The 25,918-nt window shown below is 36.0% G+C and overlaps 1 protein-coding gene across 8 annotated transcripts in view; it reads right to left on the bottom strand.

The window, feature by feature from the left end:
- The window catches only part of COL24A1 (collagen type XXIV alpha 1 chain), a 428,817-nt gene that overhangs the window by 381,131 nt on the left and 21,768 nt on the right, over window positions 1–25,918 (bottom strand). For 7 of the 8 annotated variants that reach the window (XM_063653313.1, XM_054478067.2, XM_063653314.1 and 4 more), the window contains exons 4-6: window positions 16,100–17,469; window positions 5,641–5,694; window positions 2,905–2,958 (exon numbers count right to left, since the gene is read on the bottom strand). In XM_063653313.1, coding sequence (XP_063509383.1) covers window positions 2,905–2,958; window positions 5,641–5,694; window positions 16,100–17,469 — 1,478 coding nt within the window. The remainder of the gene's footprint in view (window positions 1–2,904; window positions 2,959–5,640; window positions 5,695–16,099; window positions 17,470–25,918) is intronic. The other variant, XM_063653318.1, reaches the window with a different exon arrangement.

Genomic DNA, 25,918 nt, shown 5'->3' with positions numbered 1-25,918 from the left:
CTCTGTCATCACTCATATGCACACTTTTTTCTTTTCTTCTCTTCTTAATGCAATAGACTGAACGTTTTTCCCCTTCAAAATTTATATGTTGAAACCTAATCCTCAGTGTAATGATAGGTGGGGCTCGTATAAATGGGATTAGTGCCCTTATAAAAGAGACCCCAGAGACATAGCTAGTTCCTTCCATTGTGTGATCACACATTGAGAAGGCTCTGCCTATGAACCAGAAAGCAAGCCCTCAGTAGATACTAAATCTTCTGGTGCTCTAATCTTGGACTTCCCAGGCTCCAGAACTGTGTGAACTGTGAGAAATAAATTTCTGTTGCTTATCAACTACTCAGTTTATGGTATTTTGTTACAGCAGCCTGAAAAAACTAAGAAAATATATATTGGGAATGGGAATATTTTATTTTATATATTTTAAGGGAATGGGAATATTTTATCTTATATATATTTAATAAAAATATATACACAATGGAAATGGGAATATTTCATTTTAGTGGGAAAGTATGGGAATGGAGATATCATTAAATATTTTATATTTAGTGATATCTCCATTCCCATACTTTCAAGGTAATCAACCTGTGTACCTGTATTCTTCCATACATTTTCCTATGTTCTTACTATTTATCACACTATTATCTTATTGAGAGGTGACAACATGCTAGCAGCCCTCACTTGCTCTTGGCGCCTCCTTGGCCTTGGCGTCCACTCTGGCGGTGCTTGAGGAGCCCTTCAGCCTGCTGCTGCACTGTGGAAGGCCCTCTCTGGGCTCGCCCAGGACGGAGCCAGCTCCCTGTGCTTGAGGGGAGGTGTGGAGCGAGAGGCGCAGGCAGGAACTGGGGCTGCGTGCGGCGCTTGCCGGCGACCGCGAGTTCCGGGTGGGCACAGGCTTGGCAGGCCCCACACTCCAAGCGGCCCCAGGCAGTGAGGGGCTTAGCACCCTGGCCAGCAGCTACGGAGGGTGCGCTGGGTCCCGCAGCACTGTCAGCCTGCCCGCGCTGCGCTCGAATTCTCGCCAGGCCTCAGCCGCGTCCCGGCAGGGCAGGGCTGGGCTCCAGACCTACAGCCCACCATGCCCGGCCCCGGACCCCATGAGCTTCCGGGTGGCGGAAGCCTCCCCAATGGGGGCGCCACCTCCTGCTCTGCAGTGCCTCATCCCATGGTTTGCCCAAGGGCTGAGGAGTCCGGGCAAGTGGCGTGGGACTGGCGGGCAGCTCCGCCAGCTTGCCCCTGCATGACATCCACTAGGCGAAGCCAGCTGGGCTCCTGAGTCGGTGGGGACTTGGAGAACTTTATGTCTAGCTGGAGGCTTGTACATGCGCCAATCAGCGCTCTGTGTCTAGCTCAGGGTTTGTGGATGCACCAATCAGCACTCTGTATCTAGCTAATCTAGTGGGGACTTGGAAAACTTTTATGTCTAGCTAGAGGACTGTAAATGCACCAATCAGCACTCTGTATCTAGCTAATCTAGTGGGGACTTGGAAAACTTTTATGTCTAGCTAGAGGACTGTAAATGCACCTATCAGCACTCTGTGTCTAGCTCGGGGTTTGTGGATGCACCAATCAGCACTCTGTATCTAGCTAATCTGGTGGGGACTTGGAGAACTTTAATGTCTAGCTAGAGGATTGTAAATGCACCAATCAGCACTATGTGTCTAGCTAAAGGTTTGCGAATGCACCAATGAGTGCTCTGTGTCTAGCTAATCTAGTGGGGACTTGGAGAACTTTTATGTCTAGCTAGAGGATTGTGAATGCACCAATCAGCACTCTGTGTATAGCTCAGGGATTGTAAATGCACCAATCAGCACTCTGTGTCTAGCTCAAGGTTTGTAAACACACCAGTCAGCATGCTGTCAAAATGGAGCAATCAGCACTCTGTAAAACAGACCAATCAGCTCTCTGTAAAATGGACCAATCAGCAGGATGTAGGTGGGATCAGATAAGGCAATAAAAGCAGACTGCCAGAGCCCACAGCGGCAACAAGCTTGGGTCCCCTTCCACACTGTGGAAGCTTTGTTCTTTTGCTCTTTGCTATAAATCCTGCTGCTGCTCACTCTTTGGGTCTGCACTGCCTTTATGAGCTGTAATACCGTGAAAGTCTGCAGCTTCACTTCTGAGGCCAACAAGACCACGAACCCACCAGGAGGAACGAACAACTCCAGATGCACTGCCTTAAGAGCTGTAACACTAACCACGAACGTCTGCAGCTTCACTCCTGAAGCCAGCAAGACCAGGACCCCACCAGAAGGAAGAAACTGCGAACACGTCCAAACATCAGAAGGAACAAACTCTGGACACACCATCTTTAAGAACTGTAACACTCACCGTGAGAGTCCGCGGCTTCACTCTTGAAGTCAGTGAGACCAAGAACCCACTAATTCCGGACATAATATGACTATCATACAACTATATACACTCATATATACAGATTTTCAGGTTAGTTGTTTTCATAAACATTTGATCATTCTTTAAACATCCTCAGTTTTTTTTCAGGTAAAAATAATTAGGGAAGTGTGGAGCAGGTAAATAATATTTTATTTCCTTGGTGTTTATTTACAAATTAAAGTGACCTTAATTTAAGGTAAATTACTCAAATCATAATCTTATATTTCAGAGGTTTCCATACATTGCCATCATGTTTTTGATAATAATGATTTTGGAATACTAAGCAGGCCTATACCTGATTTTACTACTAAGAATATAAATCCAAGTATGGTGGGCTTTCAGAGGAACCTAGCTCTCTGCCAGGCTAAGACAATCATGTTGAAGAATCATATTCTGGAGGTGACAGACATCCTTGATGTATCAAGACTTGCCTTAAATGTTAGGGATCTTCTTTTTAATGTCAGGAAAATCATGTGATACTCATTAGCTTAAGTTGCCTGATTAGTAGTCACTTACCTTTGGACCAGGTAATCCAGGTAACCCAGGATTTCCATGTGGCCCTGGTATGCCCTGCAAGTAATGAAAAAAGTCATTCTTGGAGCATGTTGGAATGGAACAAAGTACAATTGCTTACTTTCCTCTCAACATGTGTGATCCCTTTCTGCACTTGAGTTTTTGCTTATGTTATTATGTATGCCTTAAAGACCTACTTCCTTTAGCTTATGCCCTATAGCTACCCAAATTTTTGTTTGGATCTCAACTCACTTTTAAATCCTAGTCACAAGAACATGAAGCAATATCTGTCTCCTACTAACTTCCATAGAAATTTCTTCATGTAAAATTCATTTACCAATTAATTGTATATTGCCTCGGGACATTTCTTATACTGTTCTAATCTGTTACTTAAATACTTTATTGCTGTTCTAACTGCCTTATGACGTGTTCTATTTAGCCCCAGGATTATAAAGTCTTTGAAAAGAGACTCTTAAAAATATTACTAGTGTAGCACTTAACACATTGAATGGTTACACTTGATTAATATTTAGCAACTTGATTTTGCATCACTGATAAATTATCTAATCTGAATTCAAAAATTGATTCTATTTTCTGAGTACCTACTATGTGCTAGGAACTGTGTTGATGTTTTGTGTTTCTCATTACTAATCCTTATAACAATCCTGAAAGGTTATTATTTTTACTCCCATTTAAAAATCAGGAAACTTAAGCTCATACAACCAGTAAGCAGAGGAACAGATCACCCTCTCCAAGAAAGCCTTCCATGTCTCCAGGTTCCCTATAATTACTTCAATTTTGTACCCTACTTCTGTGCTCTTCAGCCATACCTCCCTCTTAACACATAACATATAGTTAATAATTATTTGTCTTTTTAATTCTGAATTAATAGAGCAGAATACTTCAGGAAGACAGAGGTGTCAGCAATGTAAATATTGAAAATGCGTCTAGCAAGATGAAAACTAAAGAAAAAGGATTAAATTTTGGCTGGGTGTGGTGGCTTACACCTGTAATTCTAGCACTTTGAGAGGCCAAGGCAGGAGCATCACTTGAGCTCAGGAGTTTGAGACCAGTCAGGGCAACACAGCAAGACCTCATCACTACCAAAAATCAAAAAACGTTGCCAGGCATAGTGGCCCACACCTGTAGTCCCAGCTAATCATAAAGCTGAGGTGAGAAGATGGCTTGAGCCCTGGAGATCAAGGCTACAGTGAGCTATGATGCCCATTACTGCACTCCAGCCTGGGTGACAGAGTAAGACCCTGTCTCACAAAAAAGAAAGAAAGAAAAATGGTTAGATGTTATGACTTATGTCATTGGTAACCTTCAAAAAGTACATTTTAATAAAGTAGATGGAAAACATTTATGGGGATTAATGAATAAGTTGCTGATGTAAAAGTAAGGACAATGGAATATAAATTATTATTTCACAAAGCTCAGTATTGCAAACAACAGCGAGCCAAAACAATAGCTTTAGGAAAAATTAATATCAATGAAAGTTTGGGATTTATAAAAGAGGGATAACTTGTTGGTTGTTGCCAAATAATATAAAATTTAGGGAGAGAAAAAATGTGAAGTTGCAACTTTTAAGTTAGATAAGGTGAAATTAGGAACACAAGTAAAATAATTATCCTTGAGCAAAACACTCTTTCCTCCTTAAGGGAATGAGAATTGGACAAATAAATGGAAGATAAAAAGTAAATTAGGGGAGATAAAAGTAAAAAAGTAAACTGCCGTATTATGAGAACAGATGGAGATTCTGAACCTGAAGTTCATGCTGTTGAGAGTACAACCTTAGCAGTGGATAGGGAATAGAATTAGTATGAAAATTGGCCCAGTTTCTCAGAAAAATAGGATCCAAATTCTCACAGAGAGGTAGGAGGATGGGAATGGTTCATGGGCTAGAGGAGAACGAGCAAGGTTTAGAAGGGGCTATGGGAGAAATGTGATAGGTCATCAACTACAGATAATTTTTTTAATGCAAAACAGCTAGAGCCCAATGAGAATTCATCTTAGGCCTCAAATGGACAAGAGTTTGATGTGACTACGGACAACTTAAAGTAATATTTTAGAGTAATTTTTCTTTATAATCTTTGTATGTTAAATAAAAATCAGAATAAAAATAAAGTGGATTATATAAAAGGTATTTGCATTTGTCATACAATTCTTTTTCTAGCTCATTGAACAAAGATGTTTTGTAGTAAAATATCCACACTTTTTTTAGGTTTGAAAGAAACTAATTTTAACATAGCAATAAGTCTTTTGTTGGGCCTGTGTAATGTGAAAAACTACTGCTGATCTTTAATGCAGCTTTTTTCCTCAGGGCAGTTATTTTCTAGTCAATAGCTTCAGAATTTTCCACTATGTAATCCAGGAATGTACTATTTTAAGGCAGCCCACTCCTCTTCATTTCCCCAAACAAATGAATCTCACCTTAGATATTGCGATCACTTTATAAGTAAGAATAATGTTACAAGTAGCACCAGAACAGCCACTAATTTACAAATTTGATCATCTTTGTTGGACACGTTCACAGAGAATGCTTTGGCTGTGTGTTTACACTCAAAATAAACTAGGCTGCGTGTGTTCTTAAGCTTCTCTTGAATTGGCTAAGGTAGGACTAAGTTTGAAGATCCAGGCAGGTTTCCAAAGGAAGTACATACTGTACAATGCTAGAAAAAATATGTTAGAAAGTTACAAATTCTCACTGCCAGCAGGAAATATAGCCCATCTACTTACCCGTGGACCTCTCTTCCCTGACGGACCTGGGATACCTGCTGGACCAGGTGGACCCTTGGAAAACAAATGTCAAGACATTAGGCATCATAGTAGACACAATTTTTCCTTACGAGTCTGAATAAGATTTCCACCCAAAGACAACTCTTTTTCAGGCCCCAGTTCCCAGCTGGTGACGATTTTTAAGTAACACGAACCCCCTTACCCTAATCAGCAGGGGTGAGTTGAAACTCAAGTGTCCCCTTTAATCTGGCCAGAAATGGCAGCAGGAAGTCTATGACTTATGGTTACAGCCACCGTATCTGGTTTTTAAAGGGACCACAACTAGTAGTTTTGTGGGTAATTTTTTACCTAAATTTACTTTTACTACGGAAGGAGGAATTCAATTTAGGGTTTGGAGACCAACAACTACAAGTTTTTTTCAAACACAATTCAGAAGAAGATTTGCTTTGAAAAATGAAAACACTGGCCATTTTATGTACTTTTAAAAGAATTATACCAACGATCTGTGTAATGTGTTAAACTGTTATAATGAAATCCTTCTTGTATATCCATTAATAAATCTGACTTACACCAATTGCAGCACACCAGGAAGTCACTAATAGAGTTAAATGATTTATAAAATAAAGTATGAAAGCAAAAACTGATCAATTGTTACAGTGTTCTGAGTTATTTAAATGTTAATTTTTAAATATATCAAATAAGAAATAGGACACTACTTCTTTACTTCTCCATATAATGTTTTATGTTGTCTTCTTTACTTTAACAATCAACTGTGGAAGAATAAATGCTCATTTGTGATATGGTTGAACATATATTCATTCATTCATCTGTTCATTCATTCAATTGTTACTGAGCACTCTGTGATATGGCATTGTTCTTGGCGTCTATAGAGCATACACATATTCCACTTAACAAATATTCATTCATTATTGCAGTAAAAATAGTACACGCTTTCAAAGTAGACACATCAGGGTTAAAATACTAGCCTCACCAGTAACAAGCACTGTGACCTAATGTGCTTTATTTTTCCTCATTGTAAAATGTTTATATATCTATGATGATTGCACATAAAATAAAGAGATGAATCCAGGTTAAATCATATGTACTTGCCAATATGTGACAGTTTTTTAACCTACAATTTCATAATTTCATACAGTTTAATCTGTAGCATGGCCAGCTACACCTAAAATGTACATTGAGTTTCAAAGGAAGAGAGGGAAAATGGATTGATGGGAAAGGATCATTCCAATTCAAAAACACATGAGGGAAATGAGTAAATTATGTTGAAAAAAAATAACAGTTATTTTGCATATTTCTCATCTCACATTTTTTGATATTAACTACTCCTTGAAACTTTCTCTTTTATTAGAGTCATTTGCAGTTTTCTGATATTCATTATATATTTCAGACTGTCCATGTTTTTCCTTTAGTTGCATTTTTTCTTCTCTTACCCCCTAAATTTATAAAACTTTTCATGTATTTCCTAATATTGAGAGAGAAATGCTATTTCTATTCAGCCCCTAACTGAGGGCATTCTCCTTCCTCAGCTGTTCAAATATTTTAGCAGCTAAAATTACAAAATTTAGCTGCTAAAATCATATTACAAAATATGATAAAATTTAGCAGATTTTATCATATCACTAGCTTCCATCAAATCTTGATTTTTTACTCATTGTCAAGAAAAATTGACTTTCTTTTCAAGTTAATTCTGGTCCTGTTGTTATAATAAAAAAGTTAGCAGCTGTTGATTTGAATTTATGTCCCCAAAAATAAGAGCCAGTAGGAGAAATCGCAACTAAAATGAAAAAGAAAATGGAAAGTTTTCTTTAAAAATGTCTAGTTTGGTTTAGTGTCCTGTTTCACTACTTGTGACAAAAGAAAACACTATTCCATTCACATTGGAAAGGCAGTTTGCTATGGCTTGCGCTTGTATCCTCCCAAAATTCATATGTTGAAATCCTAAACAAAGTGATGGTAGTAGGAGATGGGGACTTTGGGAGTTGATGGGTCAGGGATTAGTGTCCTATAAAAGAGGCATAAGGGAGTTAGTTCATTTTCCTCTTCCACCATGTGAGGACACAGCATGAAGTTGCCATCTATAAACCAGAAACAGGCCCTGGCCAACTACCAAACATGCCGGCACCTTTATCTTCAACTTCCCAGCTTCCAGAACTGTGAGAAATACATTTCTATAGTGTATAAGCCTCCTCGTTTATGGCATTTTGTTACAGCAGCCTGAACTAACTAAGATGCAATTAACATTAGATACTGGGGGGAAAAGAAGTTATAGTTTATGTCATGATTTAAATATTTGAATTGTTTGATAAGCACTAAATTAAAATCAATTCTCACATGTCTTCATAATTTTGCGATTTTGAAATCTGTGACAACATATTATTAATAGGCATTTTCTAGATACCAGAGAAGAATCATAATTTTTATAGCATGACATTTTTGAGAATAAATTATTTTCTATAAATAAGGTTAAGTACTAAAAAAGGCACTTTAACTTTCAGATTATTTGTTATTAACAGAAAGTACAATTCCATTTAAAAAATAATGGTTTTGCAATCATACAATGTAGATTCAAATCATGCCTCAATCATTTACTAGCTGAATAACCTTAGACAAGTCAGTTACCCTTTCTAAGCCTTAGTTTCCTCACCTTTAAAATATTGATGATAGAAATTTACCTTTCAGGGTTATTGTGAGTATTAAAGCTATTGTATATAAAATACCTGTCACTGTGCCTGGCAGTGATAGTAGTTAACCAGTAAACAGTAGTCTAATTAACTTTTTTTTTTTTTGAGACGGAGTCTCACTCTGTCACCCAGGCTGGAGTACAGTGGCGTGATCTCAGCTCACTGCAACCTCCCCTTCTTGGGTTCAAGCAATTCTCCTGCCTCAGCCTCCTGAGTAGCTGAGATTACAGGTGCGTGCCACCACACCCAGCTAATTTTTTTGTATTTTTAGTAGAGATGGGGTTTCACCATGTTGGTCAGGCTGGTCTCAAACTCCTGACATCGTGATCCCCCCGCCTCGGCCTCCCAAAGTGTGGGATTACAGGCGTGAGCCACTGTGCCTGGCCTAATTAACTTTCTTAAGGTATGCATAAGGCACAGCAATCACTGAGTAAATGTTAGATATTATTATTACTAGGATAATATATACATTAAGGTAAATCTATTCAATAGACCAATACTTCTAAAAGATAATAATCCCTGGTCAGTTAATGTTGGAAATCCTGCATCTTACATTCCTTTTTTAATTTATTCATTCACTCAGTCAATAAATATTATAAAGCATCAAGCCCTCTTGAAGTTTGCAGTCTAGATAAAAAGACATACATTAACAGATAAATACATAATTACAAATTTTACTTAGTGATATGGAGGAAAAGAAAAGGCAACCAAGAAAGAGGTTAACATGGTGGACCTAATTTATATTGTGATGTCAGAGAACGCTTTTCTGAAGAAGTATTTAGTTAGGTCTAAAAGATTAATAGGAGCTAGAAACAAGAAGAAAATAAAATTCCAGAAGATAGGAATAAATGAATGAGGGCATGAGTAAAACAAAACAAAACTAATAAAAGACACAGTCATTTTGAGGAATTAAAAGAAAAACTAATAGAGCAAGGGGAAAAGTGGGGCAAGAGGCAGTTGCAGAGGTAAGCAGGGGCCATATCACATACCTGCACAGGTCAGGATACAGAGTTTGAGTTTAAGTGCTATAACCTTCTTCCACTGAAGAACTTAAGCTGATAAACAATGTTATCTGATTCATCTTTTTAAAAGATCACTAGAGAATTTTGATAAAAGATGTCAGAGTGAGAACATTTTTCAGACTACTCTCCCTCCCTCAAAACCAGCTGTAAACAACAAAATGCACCAAAAGAAGAAAACATCATCTCCAGTGAAAAAGGAAAGGATCATAACCACAAACCACAAAATATGAAGATTATCTGCCCAATACTGAGAAACTTTGGAGCGAAGGTGTTGAAAGATAACCAAATGCAAAAAACTCCTCAGACTTCAAACCTTGGATACATATTAGTCTTGAAAATCCACTTTTTTGATTATGATAAGGTTTAAGAGAATGGGCAAGCCACAGGAAATATGATTCATGACCCAGTAAAAACTCAACTTCAAAGAGACAAGAGTAGAAAAGGTGGAGCTGAAGAAGAACATACCTTTTTTTATGATCTACAACCAGAACCCTCTCTGGTGAGAGGGGATAAAAGACAAGAAGAGCACAAATCCCCCTATCACTTCTGAGAGAGCCTGTGATACAAAGGGCTTTGCAACAAATTGTGCATGAACATGAGACGACACATGCCTCTGGGTAGAAGACAAAACAAATACGGTAAGATGGTGTTTTAGGCAGCAATCAAAATTTGACTCTGTGTACCATTCCACCTTACTTCCCTATGCCTCTCCCTATATCATTCTGAAACAAATCACCCAGATAGAGTTGCCTTTATTTTAAAAATGAGTAATAACCAGAGAGCAATCAGTAGAGGATTTATAAATAGACATTTGGAGGAAGGGAAAAGTGAGAGGACAGGAAAATAACTTTAAAGAACAAAGCTGGAGGCATCATGCTACCTGACTTCAAACTATACTACAAGGCTACAGTAATCAAAAGGGCATGGTACTGGTACCAAAACAGAGATATAGACCAGTGGAACAGAACAGAGGCCTTAGAAATAACACCACACATCTACAGCCATCTGATCTTTGACAAACCTGACAAAAACAAGAAACGGAGAAAGGATTCCCTATTTAATAAATGGTCTTGGGAAAACTGTCTAGCCATATGTAGAAAGCTGAAACTGGATCCCTTCCTTACACCTTATAAAAGAATTAATTCAAGATGGATTAAAGACTTAAATGTTAGACCTAAAACCATAAAAACCCTAGAAGAAAACCTAGGCAATACCATTCAGGACACAGGCATGGGCAAGGACTTCATGACTTAAACACCAAAAACAATGGCAACAAAAGCCAAAATTGACAAATGGGATCTAATTAAACTAAAGAGCTCCTGCACAGCAAAAGAAACTACCATCAGAGTGAACAGGCAACCTACAGAATGGGGGAAAATTTTTGCAATCTACCCATCTGACAAAGGGCTAATATCCAGAATCTACAAATAACTTAAACACATTTACAATAAAAAATCAAACAACCCCATCAAAAAGTGGGCAAAGGATATGAACAGACACTTCTCAAAAGAAGACATTTATGCAGCCAACAGACACATGAAAAAATGCTCATCATCACTGGTCATCAGAGAAATGCAAATCAAAACCACAATGAGATACCATCTCACACCAGTTAGAATGGCGATCATTAAAAAGTCAGGAAACAACAGGTGCTGGAGAGGATGTGGAGAAATAGGAATGCTCTTTCACTGTTGATGGGAGTGTAAACTAGTTCAACCATTGTGGAAGACAGTGTGGCGATTCCTCAAGGATCTAGAACTAGAAATACCATTTGACCCAGCCATCCCATTACTGGGTATATATCCAAAGGATTATAAATCATGCTGCTATAAAGACACATGCACATGTATGTTTATTGTGGCACTATTCACAATAGCAAAGACTTGAAACCAGCCCAAATGTCCATCAATGATAGACTGGATTAAGAAAATGTGGCACATATACACCATGGAATAGTATGCAGCCATAAAAAAGGATGAGTTCATGTCCTTTGTAGGGACATGGATGAAGCTGGAAACCATCATTCTGAGCAAACTTTCACAAGGACAGAAAACCAAACATCGCATGTTCTCACTCATAGGTGGAAATTGAAGAATGAGAACAGTTGGACACAGGGTGGGGAACATCACACACTGGGGACTGTCATGGGGTGAGGGGCAGGGGGAGGGATAGCATTAGGAGAAATACCTAATGTAAATGACGAGTTAATGGGTGCACCAAACCGACATGGCACATGTATACATATGTAACAAACCTGCACATTGTGCACATGTACCCTAGAACTTAAAGTATAATAAAAAAAATTTCTACTCAGTACCATTGTTTAAACATGAATTGTTTTTAACATTAATTCAGTAACAGTATCCTTTTTTATTAGCACATAATAAAGAGAATAATTGTTAATGTGAAAAAAAAACAAAATTATTTACCAGAACAGGAATTACTCCATACAACAGATAAAGAGTTCAGTTATATAGTTCACTACATATTCAAAGAATGTCAAGATGACATTAATCTACAAAAATAAAGTTCAAAGAAGAGTTGTGAAAGATTTAAAAAAATATGAAAGAGCAAAAAAGAAACTCTTTGATGAAAGCCATGTCAGAGCAATAAAAACTGATTAAATATAATTTAAAAATCAATGAAGGCATAGGAATATATAGAATAAGTGAGTTCACACAAAATGAAATGGAAAAGAGCAATTATGATGACATGGTTGTAGAAAAAATAATAAATACCATTAATCATCAAAAATGACATTTAACATATGCAAACTTGTATGCCTGAAGAATTTAGAAAAATTGAACCAACCAATATTTGGTTATTATAAGGGGAGGTCTTTCTATAATAAAAAATAATCTTCAGATCAAAAGAGTATCCCCCCAAAAACCTGATTCAGAACCTAATAGGTTTAAAGAACTTCAAAGATAAAGAACTGCATGGGTATATAGGCAGGAAAAAATTGTTACCTAAAAGCAGGAAAAACCAGGCTGGCTTCAGGCTTTTGAGTCACATCTACTTCAAGAAGCAGTAAAGCAATTCCTACAAGTTCATTATTTTGTCACCATTCAGTCTCTCATTATCTCTCTAAAATCTACTTTTAGTCTTCTACACTGTGCTGAAGTTAGGATTCTCAAAGTTCAACAATGACTTCTTCATCCAAATATCCAACAGATTATCACTTTTTCTCAGTTCTCATTCTCTTTGACTTCTCTGTCTCTTTTGGCCCTGCTGATCAATTCCTTTTCAAAAGTCTCTTCTTTGGCTTTTTGATATTGCTTCTTTTATATTTTGATACCACTGTTCTTTTCTCCTATCTCTCTGACTTCTCATCACATTTCTGCTTTTTCTTTCTATAACCAAAAAGCAAACATCCCCCTCATTTGACTGGTGACCCTATGCCACATTCCTCTCTTTGAAAATCTATCCAACTCTATAGTTTCAACTATAAAAGTCAATAGAAATACTCCCAAATCTATATCCCCAGCCTTGACATCTCTTCTTTACTTCAGCTTCTTCAACTCTTCTAACAGCTTAATTACCAACAGTTCTTTAAATGTTTCATTTTTCTCTCCTAAAATTGACTTTCCCTCTTAATTACAGTTTTTAATAATGATATCACCATTCTCTCAATCTGCAGGCTTAAAATTTGATAGTCATCTTTTATTCTTTTCCTTTTTGCTTGGTCCCTAGGTCCCATTAATTTCCTAGTTCTATCAAGTCTTCCTTCAAAATCTCTTGAATCCTACTTTTCCTTTGCATTTTCACTGCTGTCAACCTAGATAATGTTCTAGTCCTTTAACACCAAGATGGTAACAGAAACTTCCTATCCTGGACACTGTTACCAGACTGATTTTCCAATTAATACCTCTGCTTAGAAACCTACAAAATTCCCCTTTGAGAACAAGATAAAGTTAGAATGATCATTTGACAGTTAAGAATGTCCACAACCTGACACCATCAAGCTTGGATCTTTATCTGTCTGCTTTAGAGGAAGAAAACCTGGATTCAAATCCTGACTCTATCATTTACCAACAATGTCATTGTGGGCAAGTAAATTATCTCTTTGGGCTTCAGTTTCTTCACCTGAAAAATGAGAATAACACTACTAACTTTACAAAGTTCTTTTAAGATAATATATGTAAAGAGACTGGTAGAGCATCTTTCTCAAGGAACTCAATAAATGATAGCTATTATGCTGTTATAAAAAAAAAACTCACCTACTCCTCTCACCTATCAAAATCTTACCCATTCTTAGAGCTTAGGTCATAACTAACTTTGTCCACAAGATCTTATTCTGAATAGCTCAGCTTTAAGTGACCTTTCATAGAGACTCCATCAAAAAAATACCATTTTTTTAATCTTTGAACATCTCTAGCCCATACATTTACTTTGCATCTCTCTGCAGCATTTATCCTACTTTACTACAAGATATATTAAATAGTTATAAATGTACTTTCTTTATCTTCATTATGAAATATAAGCTTTTTCTGAGCAATTACTGGGTTATACATACTTTGTGTTCCTGCCTTGCATATAGCAGAGACTAAGTAAATATCTGCTGAATATTACTGCTTCACCTGCCAATACTGAATGACTATTTTTGAATTTATAGAAGAGATTAATGCTCATCTGATCAGACTGACTTTTTCTGAAGAAAGTAAATGGCTTCCATAACTATTTGCTTAATATTACATGTCCAGTGATTCAATTTTATGACCAATATGTTGATAATTAATTGTCATAGTTGAAGAGTTTATTTCTCTATAATAGTATATTCTTCATATTTTATTTTTAAATGTCTAAACATTTACTCTAGGAAGAGTGGCTCAATACCTATCAAATCACTTCTAGGAATAACCACAAAGGAAACACAAGCTAAAAGACTGGCTTCACCTTCTTCCATTCTATGATTTCTAGAGCTAAGCCAAAGACTCAAATTTTATTTTCATTAAATAAATACTTTAAGATATATTTTAATCTACTTTAAATTTTGAAAAAAAATAATTTCTAAAGAAATAAAGGTAAATTTAAGTATACAAATATGAAGCATAAAAACAATATTTCCAACACTGTGATTTTAAATGACTTTAAGTGGTTTTTAAATGATTTTAGAAATTTTTAAATGATGATCTCTAATTCCCACCTATACAACAAAAGAAATTCAGGGCTGACAAAAAACACATGAAAAAATGCTCACCATCACTGGCCATCAGAGAAATGCAAATCAAAACCACAATGAGATACCATCTCACACCAGTTAGAATGGCGATCATTAAAAAGTCAGGAAACAACAGGTGCTGGAGAGGATGTGGAGAAATAGGAACACTTTTACACTGTTGGTGGGACTGTAAACTAGTTCAACCCTTGTGGAAGTCAGTGTGGCGATTCCTCAGGGATCTAGAACTAGAAATTCCATTCGACCCAGCCATCCCATTACTGGGTATATACCCAAAGGACTATAAATCATGCTGCTATAAAGACACATGCACACGTATGTTTATTGCCGCATTATTCACAATAGCAAAGACTTGGAACCAACCCAAATGTCCAACAATGATAGACTGGATTAAGAAAATGTGGCACATATACACCATGGAATACTATGCAGCCATAAAAAATGATGAGTTCACGTCCTTTGTAGGGACATGGATGAAATTGGAAATCATCATTCTCAGTAAACTATCGCAAGAACAAAAAACCAAACACCGCATATTCTCACTCATAGGTGGGAATTGAACAATGAGAACACATGGACAGAGGAAGGGGAACATCACACTTCGGGGACTGTTGTGGGGTGGGGGGAGGGGGGAGGGATAGCATTGGGAGATATACCTAATGCTAGATGACAAGTTGGTGGGTGCAGCGCACCAGCATGGCACATGTATACATATGTAACTTACCTGCACATTGCGCACATGTACCATAAAACCTAAAGTATAATAATGATGATAATAATAATAATAATAATAAAAGAAAAAAAAAAAAAAAGAAATTCAGGGCTGAAAACTTCAGTTTATTATCTCACAGTTTTGTTTATATGATATTAAACAAGTGCCTTGGTTTTTCTCCCCCCCATTGAATTGACTGATAACTGGTTCTTTTTGTGTTAGGCAAGGGGAGCTTTAATTAACCCATAAACATAAATTGACCATATCACTAAGGACAGTCAGTGATTCATTATACAATAATCTCTATCTAAAGTAAGTTTTACACTCTATTTTAATCCATTTGATGTTATTTTGCTGTAAGAATATTTAATGGATGTATTTAATGTATTTTTCTTTAATCTACCATATCTTTTATATACTTAACATGACTATGCATTCTCCTATGGTTTTCAAAATATAAATATATTATCTATATTTAGCAGTTGAAGTCCTGATTGAATTTCAACTGAACAAGAAAAACAAATAGTTTGCCCACTACTTCACTAGAATTAAGTAACCTTTCAGCCTACCAGTTGAAGAACAAAAGCACAATATTTGAGCCAGGGTTACATTCCGGCAGATGTGTTACAGCAACCATAAATTCACTTACTGTGCCAGAATGCATTTCCATGACAGACTTTATCTGTTATGTATTGTTTGGTCCAGAGAACTCTCTTTAAAATACATTTTAAAGAGAGTTTAAAATGCAAGTTAGCATATTAAGAGATATTTAAAAATACATTTTAAAGAGAGTTTAAAATGTAAGTTAGCATATTAAGAGACATTAAAAAAAAAAAAAACTTACAGGAGGTCCAGTGTCTCCTTTTGGCCCTCTCAGATACTCCATTTCAAGCATTGTATTTAGATCCTCATAATAATAATAATCATAAAGCTCAGTTTCATAGCTATTTTCGATGGGATAAGTAGCATCAGGATAAAATTCACCTTCTTTCCTTAGATCAAGGTGATTATCCACAGATGGCTCATTTGTCACTCTATACAAGCTTGTGTTTAAAATCGGTTGCATTTCCATGAGTTCGTTAGTGTGTAGATTTGCTGTGATAGCCTTCTTGAGATTAGTAATTGTATCTTGTTTTATTTGTGGAAGAACAGATGGCATCTTCTTAAACAGTGACAGACCAGTTACTCTATCATCATGTTGTGTGATATTGTCAGACATGTTTAGGAGAGAACTAAATTTCTCTTTGGTATTCATTCTTGCCTCACTGATGCGATGAGGGGTCACTGACAGGCTTAAATTTGTCTGAGTATCTTCCTCAGTGATCATTTCTTTGGCCTGAATCCCATGGTTTGTGAGATCCACAGCAGAGACATTTCCTGACTGAAGAGAAGATAACTGAGATCTTGATATCTGGTGTTCTTGTCTTTTATACACGGTTTCAGAATCATTTTTTATGATATTTGGAATGCTTTTGCCTTCAGTAAATGTACCCTCTGACAGTACTTTTTCAGCAAATCGTTTGGGCAGGGGAGAGTGTTCCGGTATCTTAGTTGGTATGAGAGTTGTACAAGGAAGGCTTGTTTCAGGTTGGTATTTGTCTGCTTGGCGACACTGCTGTTTCACATATCTGCAGTAGTCTGCAGATGCTTCTGCAGAAGGAATGATATCTAACTGACATACTATTCCTTCAAAATGGACAGAATTATTATTCATACTTCCTAAAGTAAACACACTATTAGAATCAAAGGTCTGAACTTCTGGAATAGTCTCTGTGCTAAAATATTTCTTTCCACACTCAACAAACATTGAGACACTTTGGTTTCTGATAGTAATGGCAAATGAGTGCCATTGCTCATCATGAACACTGTAGTTGAAAACTACAGGCTGCTTTCCTCTAATGTGTACTACTAATTTTTTAGGTAGTAATTGTACTCCTAATTGCAGTCTATTTTTATTTCTAATGCTGAAGAGAAATGCATTGTTCACCCGATGTGACTGTAACCCAGTTAATATTGTAAACGGCTGCCCTAAGTTGACTGGTAAAATTTTCACGAAAGGTGTCTCAATATAAGCATCATTTTTAAAAACGACTCCTGGTTCTGTTAAATGGACCCCCTGAGGTAATGGTGTAAAGGATGATGGTACAGCAGTCGCTGATGATGAGTGTCTTACGTCTTTGCCTCCAAGGCCTAGTTGATGAAGAATATCTATGCCTGGAAATTTAAAAAAGAGAGAGAGAAAGAATCTTACTTTTATGCATTCGTGTGTTCATATAAATGTTTGAATACGATAAAAATCTTCCTTGTAGCAACAGTAATTTCTAAAATAAGCATGTTCTATCAACAACTAATTATGGGTAATAAGAAATAGGGAGGGGGAGAGTAAGACATTATACTCAATAATTTGAATAAAGTACATGCCCCTCCCCCTACACACACAGCAATCTCTAAACCCAAAACTTATTTATTATTAGTTTATTTATTATTTTAGAGACAGGGTTTCCATCTGTTACCCAGGCTGGAGTGCAGCAGCATGATTATATCTCCCGGGCTCAAGGGATCCTCCCACTTCAGCCTCCCAAGTAGCTGGCACTACAACGGCATGCCATCATACCTGGCTAATTTTTGTATTTTTCATAGAGACAGAGTCTTGCTCTATTGCCCAGGACAGTCTTGAACTCCTAGGCTAAAACAACCCTCCCACAGCACTGGGATTACAGGTGTGAACCACCACGCCTGGTCTCCAAAATTTAATTCGTTTCTCTCTCTTGTTTTCCATTTTACTAGGATTCTTATTTGTCACTTCAATGAATATACATTCAAAGATTCCCAGATCCCATTTGTTTCTTTGATTTATAACTTAAAATTTAATGAAATCTATGTTAAAGTGAAACTGGAGTCATACTTCCAAAGATAATTGTGATTTTTGAAAACATTTTATAAATTAGGTTCACACGATCCCTTAAAGTATCATTTTTCAGGCTGTTTTTCCTTCTAATCTTCTGGGAATTTACAAGTTGCATGGAAGCTTTCCCAATGCCTACTACCTTAAGTGTGTGCTACACTTAAAGTATTCTGGTTACCAAAGTCCTTTGATAATTCCTGGACAAAAGAATTTAAATTCATTTTATTGGTGATCACTCTGGTTTTTCTGTCCCTTCCAAGCTTCTCTTCCTTCCACTTTTCCAGTCCTCCAGAGTAACTTTTATCCAACTTTTAGACTCTTTCAATATCTATTATGTAATACGCATTTTATATAATATGGATTTGATATAATTGTGGATTTCTCTGATTTATTATTCATTGTAATATTACCAATAGTATATTGTTTGTCTCCTTTACCCAATTAAAAGCTTCTGGAAAACTGGATCTGTCTGATTCATTATTGGATCTCTTCAGCACCTTCCTTGCAAATAGTTCTATAATTTCTGAATGAATGAATTTGCACCACAGCAATCTGACCAGGTCTCATATTCACCTCTGGAGTCATATAAATTTAAATGTCACTTATAAGGAATGACAAATTCTGTCTCTAAAATACACAACAGCATAGTCAGCTGTATGATCTTTATTATTCTTTGGGTTATAAATTTCCCATCTGTATCTTTGTATAAATATAATCACCTCCAACCAGAAATGTTAGAGAACTGCGATAAGTGAAAAAAATAAAAGTCTTTGAAGATTAGCCAGGAACGTTTGGTATCACCTTACTTTTTCCTTTTGTAGGAAATTAGTAGATATTTGATAATGCATGCTTATTACAAATAGCAAAAGATAAGAGAGAATCTCATTTCCCAAGTCTCACAACTGTGTACAACAATGAAATAATTACTGAATGCCATTCCTGTGTAATCTAGCAATGCAATTAAAATGTTTTTTAACAGAGATCTTCACAAAACACGTAAGTGTTTTATTTTAAGGTTAGAACAACCATCATTTTATCAATAAAATATTTGTAATTTCATGACATTTTTAAAGGATAGCAATATTTGTATCTATGATATTGTATGACAAACTTTTCCACCAAAATATTCCTAACACCAATGTAGAATTATATGCACCTCCAGGAATTTAGGGACATATTTCAAAGAGGCCCCATATAATCACCAAAAAAATACCTTTGACTTCTTCTGTTTTATCATCATAATTCACACAAAATTTAAACTTTAATCCATGATATGGCTGGTTGTTTCAATATACAATATAAATTACTTATGAGCTAAATCAGCTAATTGTACTCATCCCCAATCTTCAGTGAAAATTTACACTGCCGAAACTAGCTATGTTAGTCTGTGACATTGGATATCCTCACCCAGGTTTACCTAACTCTAAAGGTATGCCTAGTTCAATCTGAGAAGTAAACTATGGAAGAAACACTGCTTCTATGGAAATCACAATGCTTAAATTTAAAGTATATATGATCATAAAGTATCTGACAGCTATAATTCTGAGATACCAAATAAGCTACATATATAAAAAATAATCATACATGTGGTATATCAAGGGCTGCACGCTGCCCCAAGAACATCTCCCCTTGCATTTATTAAGAACCCCTGCCATCTAGTGCTTCGAATTTCTGACCCTATTATACAGAAATATCATTGGGAATAGTATATTTGAAAACTTTAAACAGCATATATGTGTTTTCAATGTTTCTTTATATGTATGTTAATATGCTTCCTCCAATTCTATTTTTAGTGGAGCATTTATGACAAATAGCTGTTTTTTAAAAATCAAATGTGTTTGAACACTTATTACTGAATAAATTTCCTGTTATTGAACCATGATTGCATCCCTAAAATAAAATCTTATTAGTTTTATGTTATTCTTTTGGTATCCTACTGGATTATTGACTAATAATTTTATGTAGAATCACTGCATCAATATTTATGAGTTGACTGGTCAGTGTTTTTCTCTTATTGTCCTATCTTTATCAGACAATAAAATTGAAATTTCATTATTTTCTATAGCCTGAAACAATTTCAGTAACCTTTGAAATTACTTTTTTTTCCCAAAAAGTTACAAAAACTCACCTATAAACCAAATTGATCATGTTGGCTCTTTCATTGATAGCACTTCATTCACTTTCCTAATCTCTTCTATGTTAATTGATTTATTCTAATTTTCCACTGCATCTTGAGACAATTTTAGAAATTTATATTTTTCTATGAAATAATAAATTTCCTCTAGGCTTTCGTATGTATTACCCAGAAATCTTCACATAATAATCTCTTACAATTATTTTTGTTTTCCTATGTCTCTGGTCCTCTGTCTCATTTTTCTAATTTTGGATATTTTGCTCTATTTATTCTTAAGTCTGTGTCATTATTGGTCATTTCAAATGTATACAGCCTTCAGATTTATTTATCTACTATTTTTGTTCATTTTCTATATCATTAATTTTAGCATTTATCTTTATTAATATCTCTTCCCATTTTATTTTTACTCTTTTGCTGATTTCTGAAGATAAATAATTAGTTCTTTATTTTTCTTTTCTTCCTTGATAATGAAGGCATTTAAGCTATACATTTTCCTGAGTGCTGCTTCGGCTGCATCCCATAGATTTTGATATGTAGCATTTTCATTTTTGTTGTTTTCTGGAAAGTATTTTTATTTGCATTTTCTCTTTGACCCAAATGGTTTAAGAAAAAAGTTTTAAATTTTCAGTTAGGAAGGCCTTTTTGTTTTCTGATTTTGTTATTAAAATCTAACTTAATAGTATTATGATCAGAGAATGGTGTCTAATCAGCACTTTCTTTTTCATAACTCAATTAGCCTCATAAGTGGTCAATTTTCAATAACATTTCATAAGCACTTGGAAAGGTGTTTGAAGGTACAAAATTTAATACATACCAGTTAGTTGTACCTCATTGTTTATGTTATTTATATCCTCTATATTCTTGTTTATTTTTATACAGTTAATCTGCCATCAACTGAGAGATAAAGTCTCTTACCAGAAGTGTGTCTGTTTGGCCTTTTCTCTCTTGTAGTCTTTGCTTTATGAATATTGATGTCATGGTTTTTATACATAGATAATCATACAGTTCACACATTTATTGAGTACTGCACCTTTCAGAATTACAAAAAGACCTCCTATGTCTAGTTTATTGGGTTTTATTTTTTTGGCATTACCTTAACTGGTAGTAAGACTAAGCTTCCCTCATCTGACTTTCTTTTTGTTTACATTTGTCTGATATACCTTTGCCTTTGTTTTTGTTTTCATCTACTTTGAAACACTATGTTTTAGGTAAAGACAAAGGGATTGTATTTGTTTTTTGATCCAATCTGAATTTTTTTCTTTGAATATATAAACTAAATCTATCTACATTTGCTAATATTATGGTTTGTTTAATCTGTCATATTATTTTATGTTTTACCACTTTAATTTTTTGAAGTCTTTCACTATGTAGTTTGTTTCCTTTGCTTTGCTTTGTGTATGTCTTTTGAGATTTAGAAGGGTTTGTATTTTTATTCTAAGCGTTTCCTTTAAAATTTTAAATGTATATAATGCCCCAAGTCCTTTCATTACACATATCTATTAATTCTTTCCTTTGAACAGTGTTTTATTTTCCTCCCTTTAACCCTTTCCCATACCCTCTAATATTAGTCAATAGGAGTATCTTACTTAGTGTTTATCTTTTCATTCTTAAATATCCTTATGTTTCTTTCATCTAATTTATCAACTGTAAAATATTTAATTCCCAGCTTCTCCAGATAAGGCAATCAGAAAAGTTAATCTACTCTCCCTATTTTTCCTCTTTTCCTACTATTTTTCTGTAATTGTACCATTCCTACATTGTTAGTTTGTATGGCATTTATATTTTTCTTTTTCCCACATTTTCTTTTGACAAATAGAGCCGGACTTTTGTAGTCGCTTCCCCAATCACTTCTCTTTGGCTGAAGTTTATCCTCTATTAGTTTCCTCAAGAAGGGTTTATGGGAACAACATTTCCCGAGTGTTGGACTTTTCAGAATTGATTTTTTGTAGCCTTGTACCTTAAATTTCATGGGATATAAAATTCTTTCATGATACTTTATTTCCTTGAGTATCTTGCAGCTGCTGTTCCATTGTTCTCAGGTGGTCTTTCTAAACCTGAAGTCAGCTAAATATTTTTCTCCTTACAAGTGTCTCCGTATTTACAAACATTCTTCAAGAGTTGTTCTTTATCTTTGAAATGCAGGAATTTTATAAGAATATAGCACCATATTGACCATTCCTGATAAATGTTTCCAGGTACATAGTATGATCATTCATTGCATAGATTCAAATTTTTTTTATTTACTTCAGCAAACTTTTAATGAATTGTATCCTTGCATATTGGTTCTATTTCACAGTTTTTGTTTTCTTTTTTTTATATATATACTTTAAGTTTTAGGGTACATGTGCACAATGTGCAGTTTTGTTACATATGTACACATATGCCATGTTGGTGTGCTGCACCCATTAACTCATCATTTAGCATTAGGTATATTTCCTAATGCTATCCCTCCCCCCTCCCCCATCCCCCCACCCCACAACAGGCCCAGGTGTGAGTTCCCCTTCCTGTGTCCATGTGTTCTCATTGTTCAATTCCCACTTATGAGTGAGAACATGCGGTGTTTGGTTTTTTGTCCTTGCGATACTTTGCTGAGAATGATGGTTTCCAGCTTCATCCATGTCCCTAAAAGGACATGAACTCATCATTTTTTATGGCTGCATAGTAGTCCATGGTGTATATGTGCCACATTTTCTTAATCCAGTCTATCATTGTTGGACATTTGGGTTGGTTCCAAGTCTTTGCTATTGTGAATAGTGCCGCAATAAACATACGTGTGCATGTGTCTTTATAGCAGCATGATTTATAATCCTTTGGGTATACACCTGGTAATGGGATTGCTGGGTCAAATGGTATTTCTAGTTCAAGATCTCTGAGGAATCGCCACACTGACTTCCACAATGGTTGAACTAGTTTACAGTCCCACCAACAGTGTAAAAGTGTTCCTATTTCTCCACATCCTCTCCAGCACCTGTTGTTTCCTGACTTTTAATGATTGCCATTCTAACTGGTGTGAAATGGTATCTCATTGTGGTTTTGATTTGCATTTCTCTGATGGCCAGTGATGATGAGCATTTTTTCATGTGTCTGTTGGCTGCATAAATGTCTTCTTTTGAGAAATGTCTGTTCATATCCTTCGCCCACTTGTTGATGGGGTTGTTTGTTTTTTTCTCATAAATTTGTTTGAGTTCTTTGTAGATTCTGGATATTAGCCCTTTGTCAGATGAGTAGATTGCAAAAATGTTCTCCCATTCTGTAGGTTGCCTGTTCACTCTGATGGTAGTTTCTTTTGCTGTGCAGAAGCTCTTTAGTTTAGTTAGATACCAATTGTCTATTTTGGCTTTTGTTGCCATTGCTTTTGGTATTTTAGACATGAAGACCTTGCCCATGCCTATGTCCCGAATGGTATTGCCTAGGTTTTCTTCTAGGGTTTTTATGGTTTTAGGTCTAACATTTAAGTCTTTAATCCATCTTGAATTAATTTTTGTATAAGGTGTAAGGAAGGGATCCAGTTTCAGCTTTCTACATATGGCTAGCCAGTTTTCCCAGCACCATTTGTTAAATACGGAATCCTTTCCCTATTTCTTGTGTTTGTCGGGTTTGTCAAAGACCAGATAGTTGTAGATATGTGGCATTATGTCTGAGGGCTCTGTTCTGTTCCATTGGTCTGTATCTCTGTTTTGGTACCAGTACCATGCTGTTTTGGTTACTGTAGCTTTGTGGTACAGTTTGAAGTCAGGTAGTGTGATGCCTCCAGCTTTGTTCTTTTGGCTTAGGATTAACTTGGCAATGTGGGCTCTTCTTTGGTTCCATATGAACTTTAAAGTAGTTTTTTCCAGTTCTGTGAAGACAGTCATTGGTAGCTTGATGGGGATGGTATTGAATCTATAAATTACCTTGGGCAGTATGGCCATTTTCACGATATTGATTCTTCCTACCCATGAGCATGGAATGTTCTTCCATCTGTTTGTATCCTCTTTTATTTAATTGAGCAGTGGTTTGTAGTTCTCCTTGAAGAGGTCCTTCACATCCCTTGTAAGTTGGATTCCTAGGTATTTTATTCTCTTTGAAGCAGTTGTGAATGGGAGTTCACTCATGATTTGGCTCTCTGTCTGTTATTGGTGTATAAGAATGCTTGTGATTTTTGTACATTGATTTTGTATCCTGAGACTTTACTGAAGTTGCCTATCAGCTTAAGGAGATTTTGGGCTGAGATAATGGGGTTTTCTAGATATACAATCATGTCATCTGCAAACAGGGACAATTTGACTTCCTCTTTTTCTAATTGAATACCCTTTATTTCTTTCTCCTGCCTGATTGCCCTGGCCAGAACTTCCAACACTATGTTAAATAGGAGTGGTGAGAGAGGGCATCCCTGTCTTGTGCCAGTTTTCAAAGGGAATGCTTCATGTTTTTGCCCATTCAGTATGATATTGGCTGTGGGTTTATAATAAATAGCTCTTATTGAGATACGTCCCATCAATACCTAATTTACTGAGAGTTTTTAGCATGAAGAGTTGTTGAATTTTGTCAAAGGCCTTTTCTGCGTCTATTGAGATAATCATGTGGTTTTTGTCTTTGGTTCTGTGTACATGCTGGATTGTTTATTGAGTTGTGTATGTTGAATCAGCCTTGCATCCCAGGGATGAAGCCCAGCTGATCATGGTGTATAAGCTTTTTGATGTGCTGCTGGATTTGGTTTGCCAGTATTTTATTGAGGATTTTTGCATCGATGTTCATCAGGGATATTGGTCTAAAATTCTCTTTTTTTGTTGTGTCTCTGCCAGGCTTTGGTATCAGGATGATGCTGGCCTCATAAAATGAGTTAGGGAGGATTCCCTCTTTTTCTATTGATTGGAATAGTTTCAGAAGGAATGATACCAGCTTCTCCTTGTACCTCTGGTAGAATTCTGCTGTGAATCCATCTGGTCCTGGACTTTTTTTCGTTGCTAAGCTATTAATTATTGCCTCAATTTCAGAGCCTGTTATTGGTCTATGAAGAGATTCAACTCCTTCCTGGTTTAGTCTTGGGAGGGTGTATGTTTCGAGGAATTTATCAATTTCTTCTAGATTTTCTAGTTTATATGCGTAGAGGTGTTTATAGTATTATTTGATGGTAGTTTGTATTTCTGTGGGATTGGTGGTGATATCCCCTTTATCAGTTTTTATTGCGTCTATTTGATTCTTCTCTCTTTTCTTCTTTATTAGTCTTGCTAGTGGTCTATCAATTTTGTTGATCCTTTCAAAAAATCAGCTCCTGGTTCATTGATTTTTTGAAGAGTTTTTTGTGTCTCCATTTCCTTCAGTTCTGCTCTGATCTTAGTTATTTCTTGCTTTCTGCTAGCTTTTGAATGTGTTTGCTCTTGCTTCTCTAGTTCTTTTAATTGTGATCTTAGGGTGTCAATTTTAGATCTTTCCTGCTCTCTCTTGTGGGAATTTAGCACTCCAAATTTCCCTCTACACACTGATTTAAATGTGTCCCAGAGATTCTGGTATGTTGTGTCTTTGTTCTCGTTGGTTTCAAAGAACATCTTTATTTCTGCCTTCATTTCGTTATGTACCCGGTAGTCATTCAGGAACAGGTTGTTCAGTTTCCACGTAGTTGAGCAGTTTTGAGTGAGTTTCTT

This window comes from Pongo pygmaeus, chromosome 1, assembly GCF_028885625.2.
Source record: "Pongo pygmaeus isolate AG05252 chromosome 1, NHGRI_mPonPyg2-v2.0_pri, whole genome shotgun sequence".
NCBI classification, from domain to species: domain Eukaryota; kingdom Metazoa; phylum Chordata; class Mammalia; order Primates; family Hominidae; genus Pongo; species Pongo pygmaeus.
This window is presented reverse-complemented; position numbering and strand designations above follow the sequence as displayed.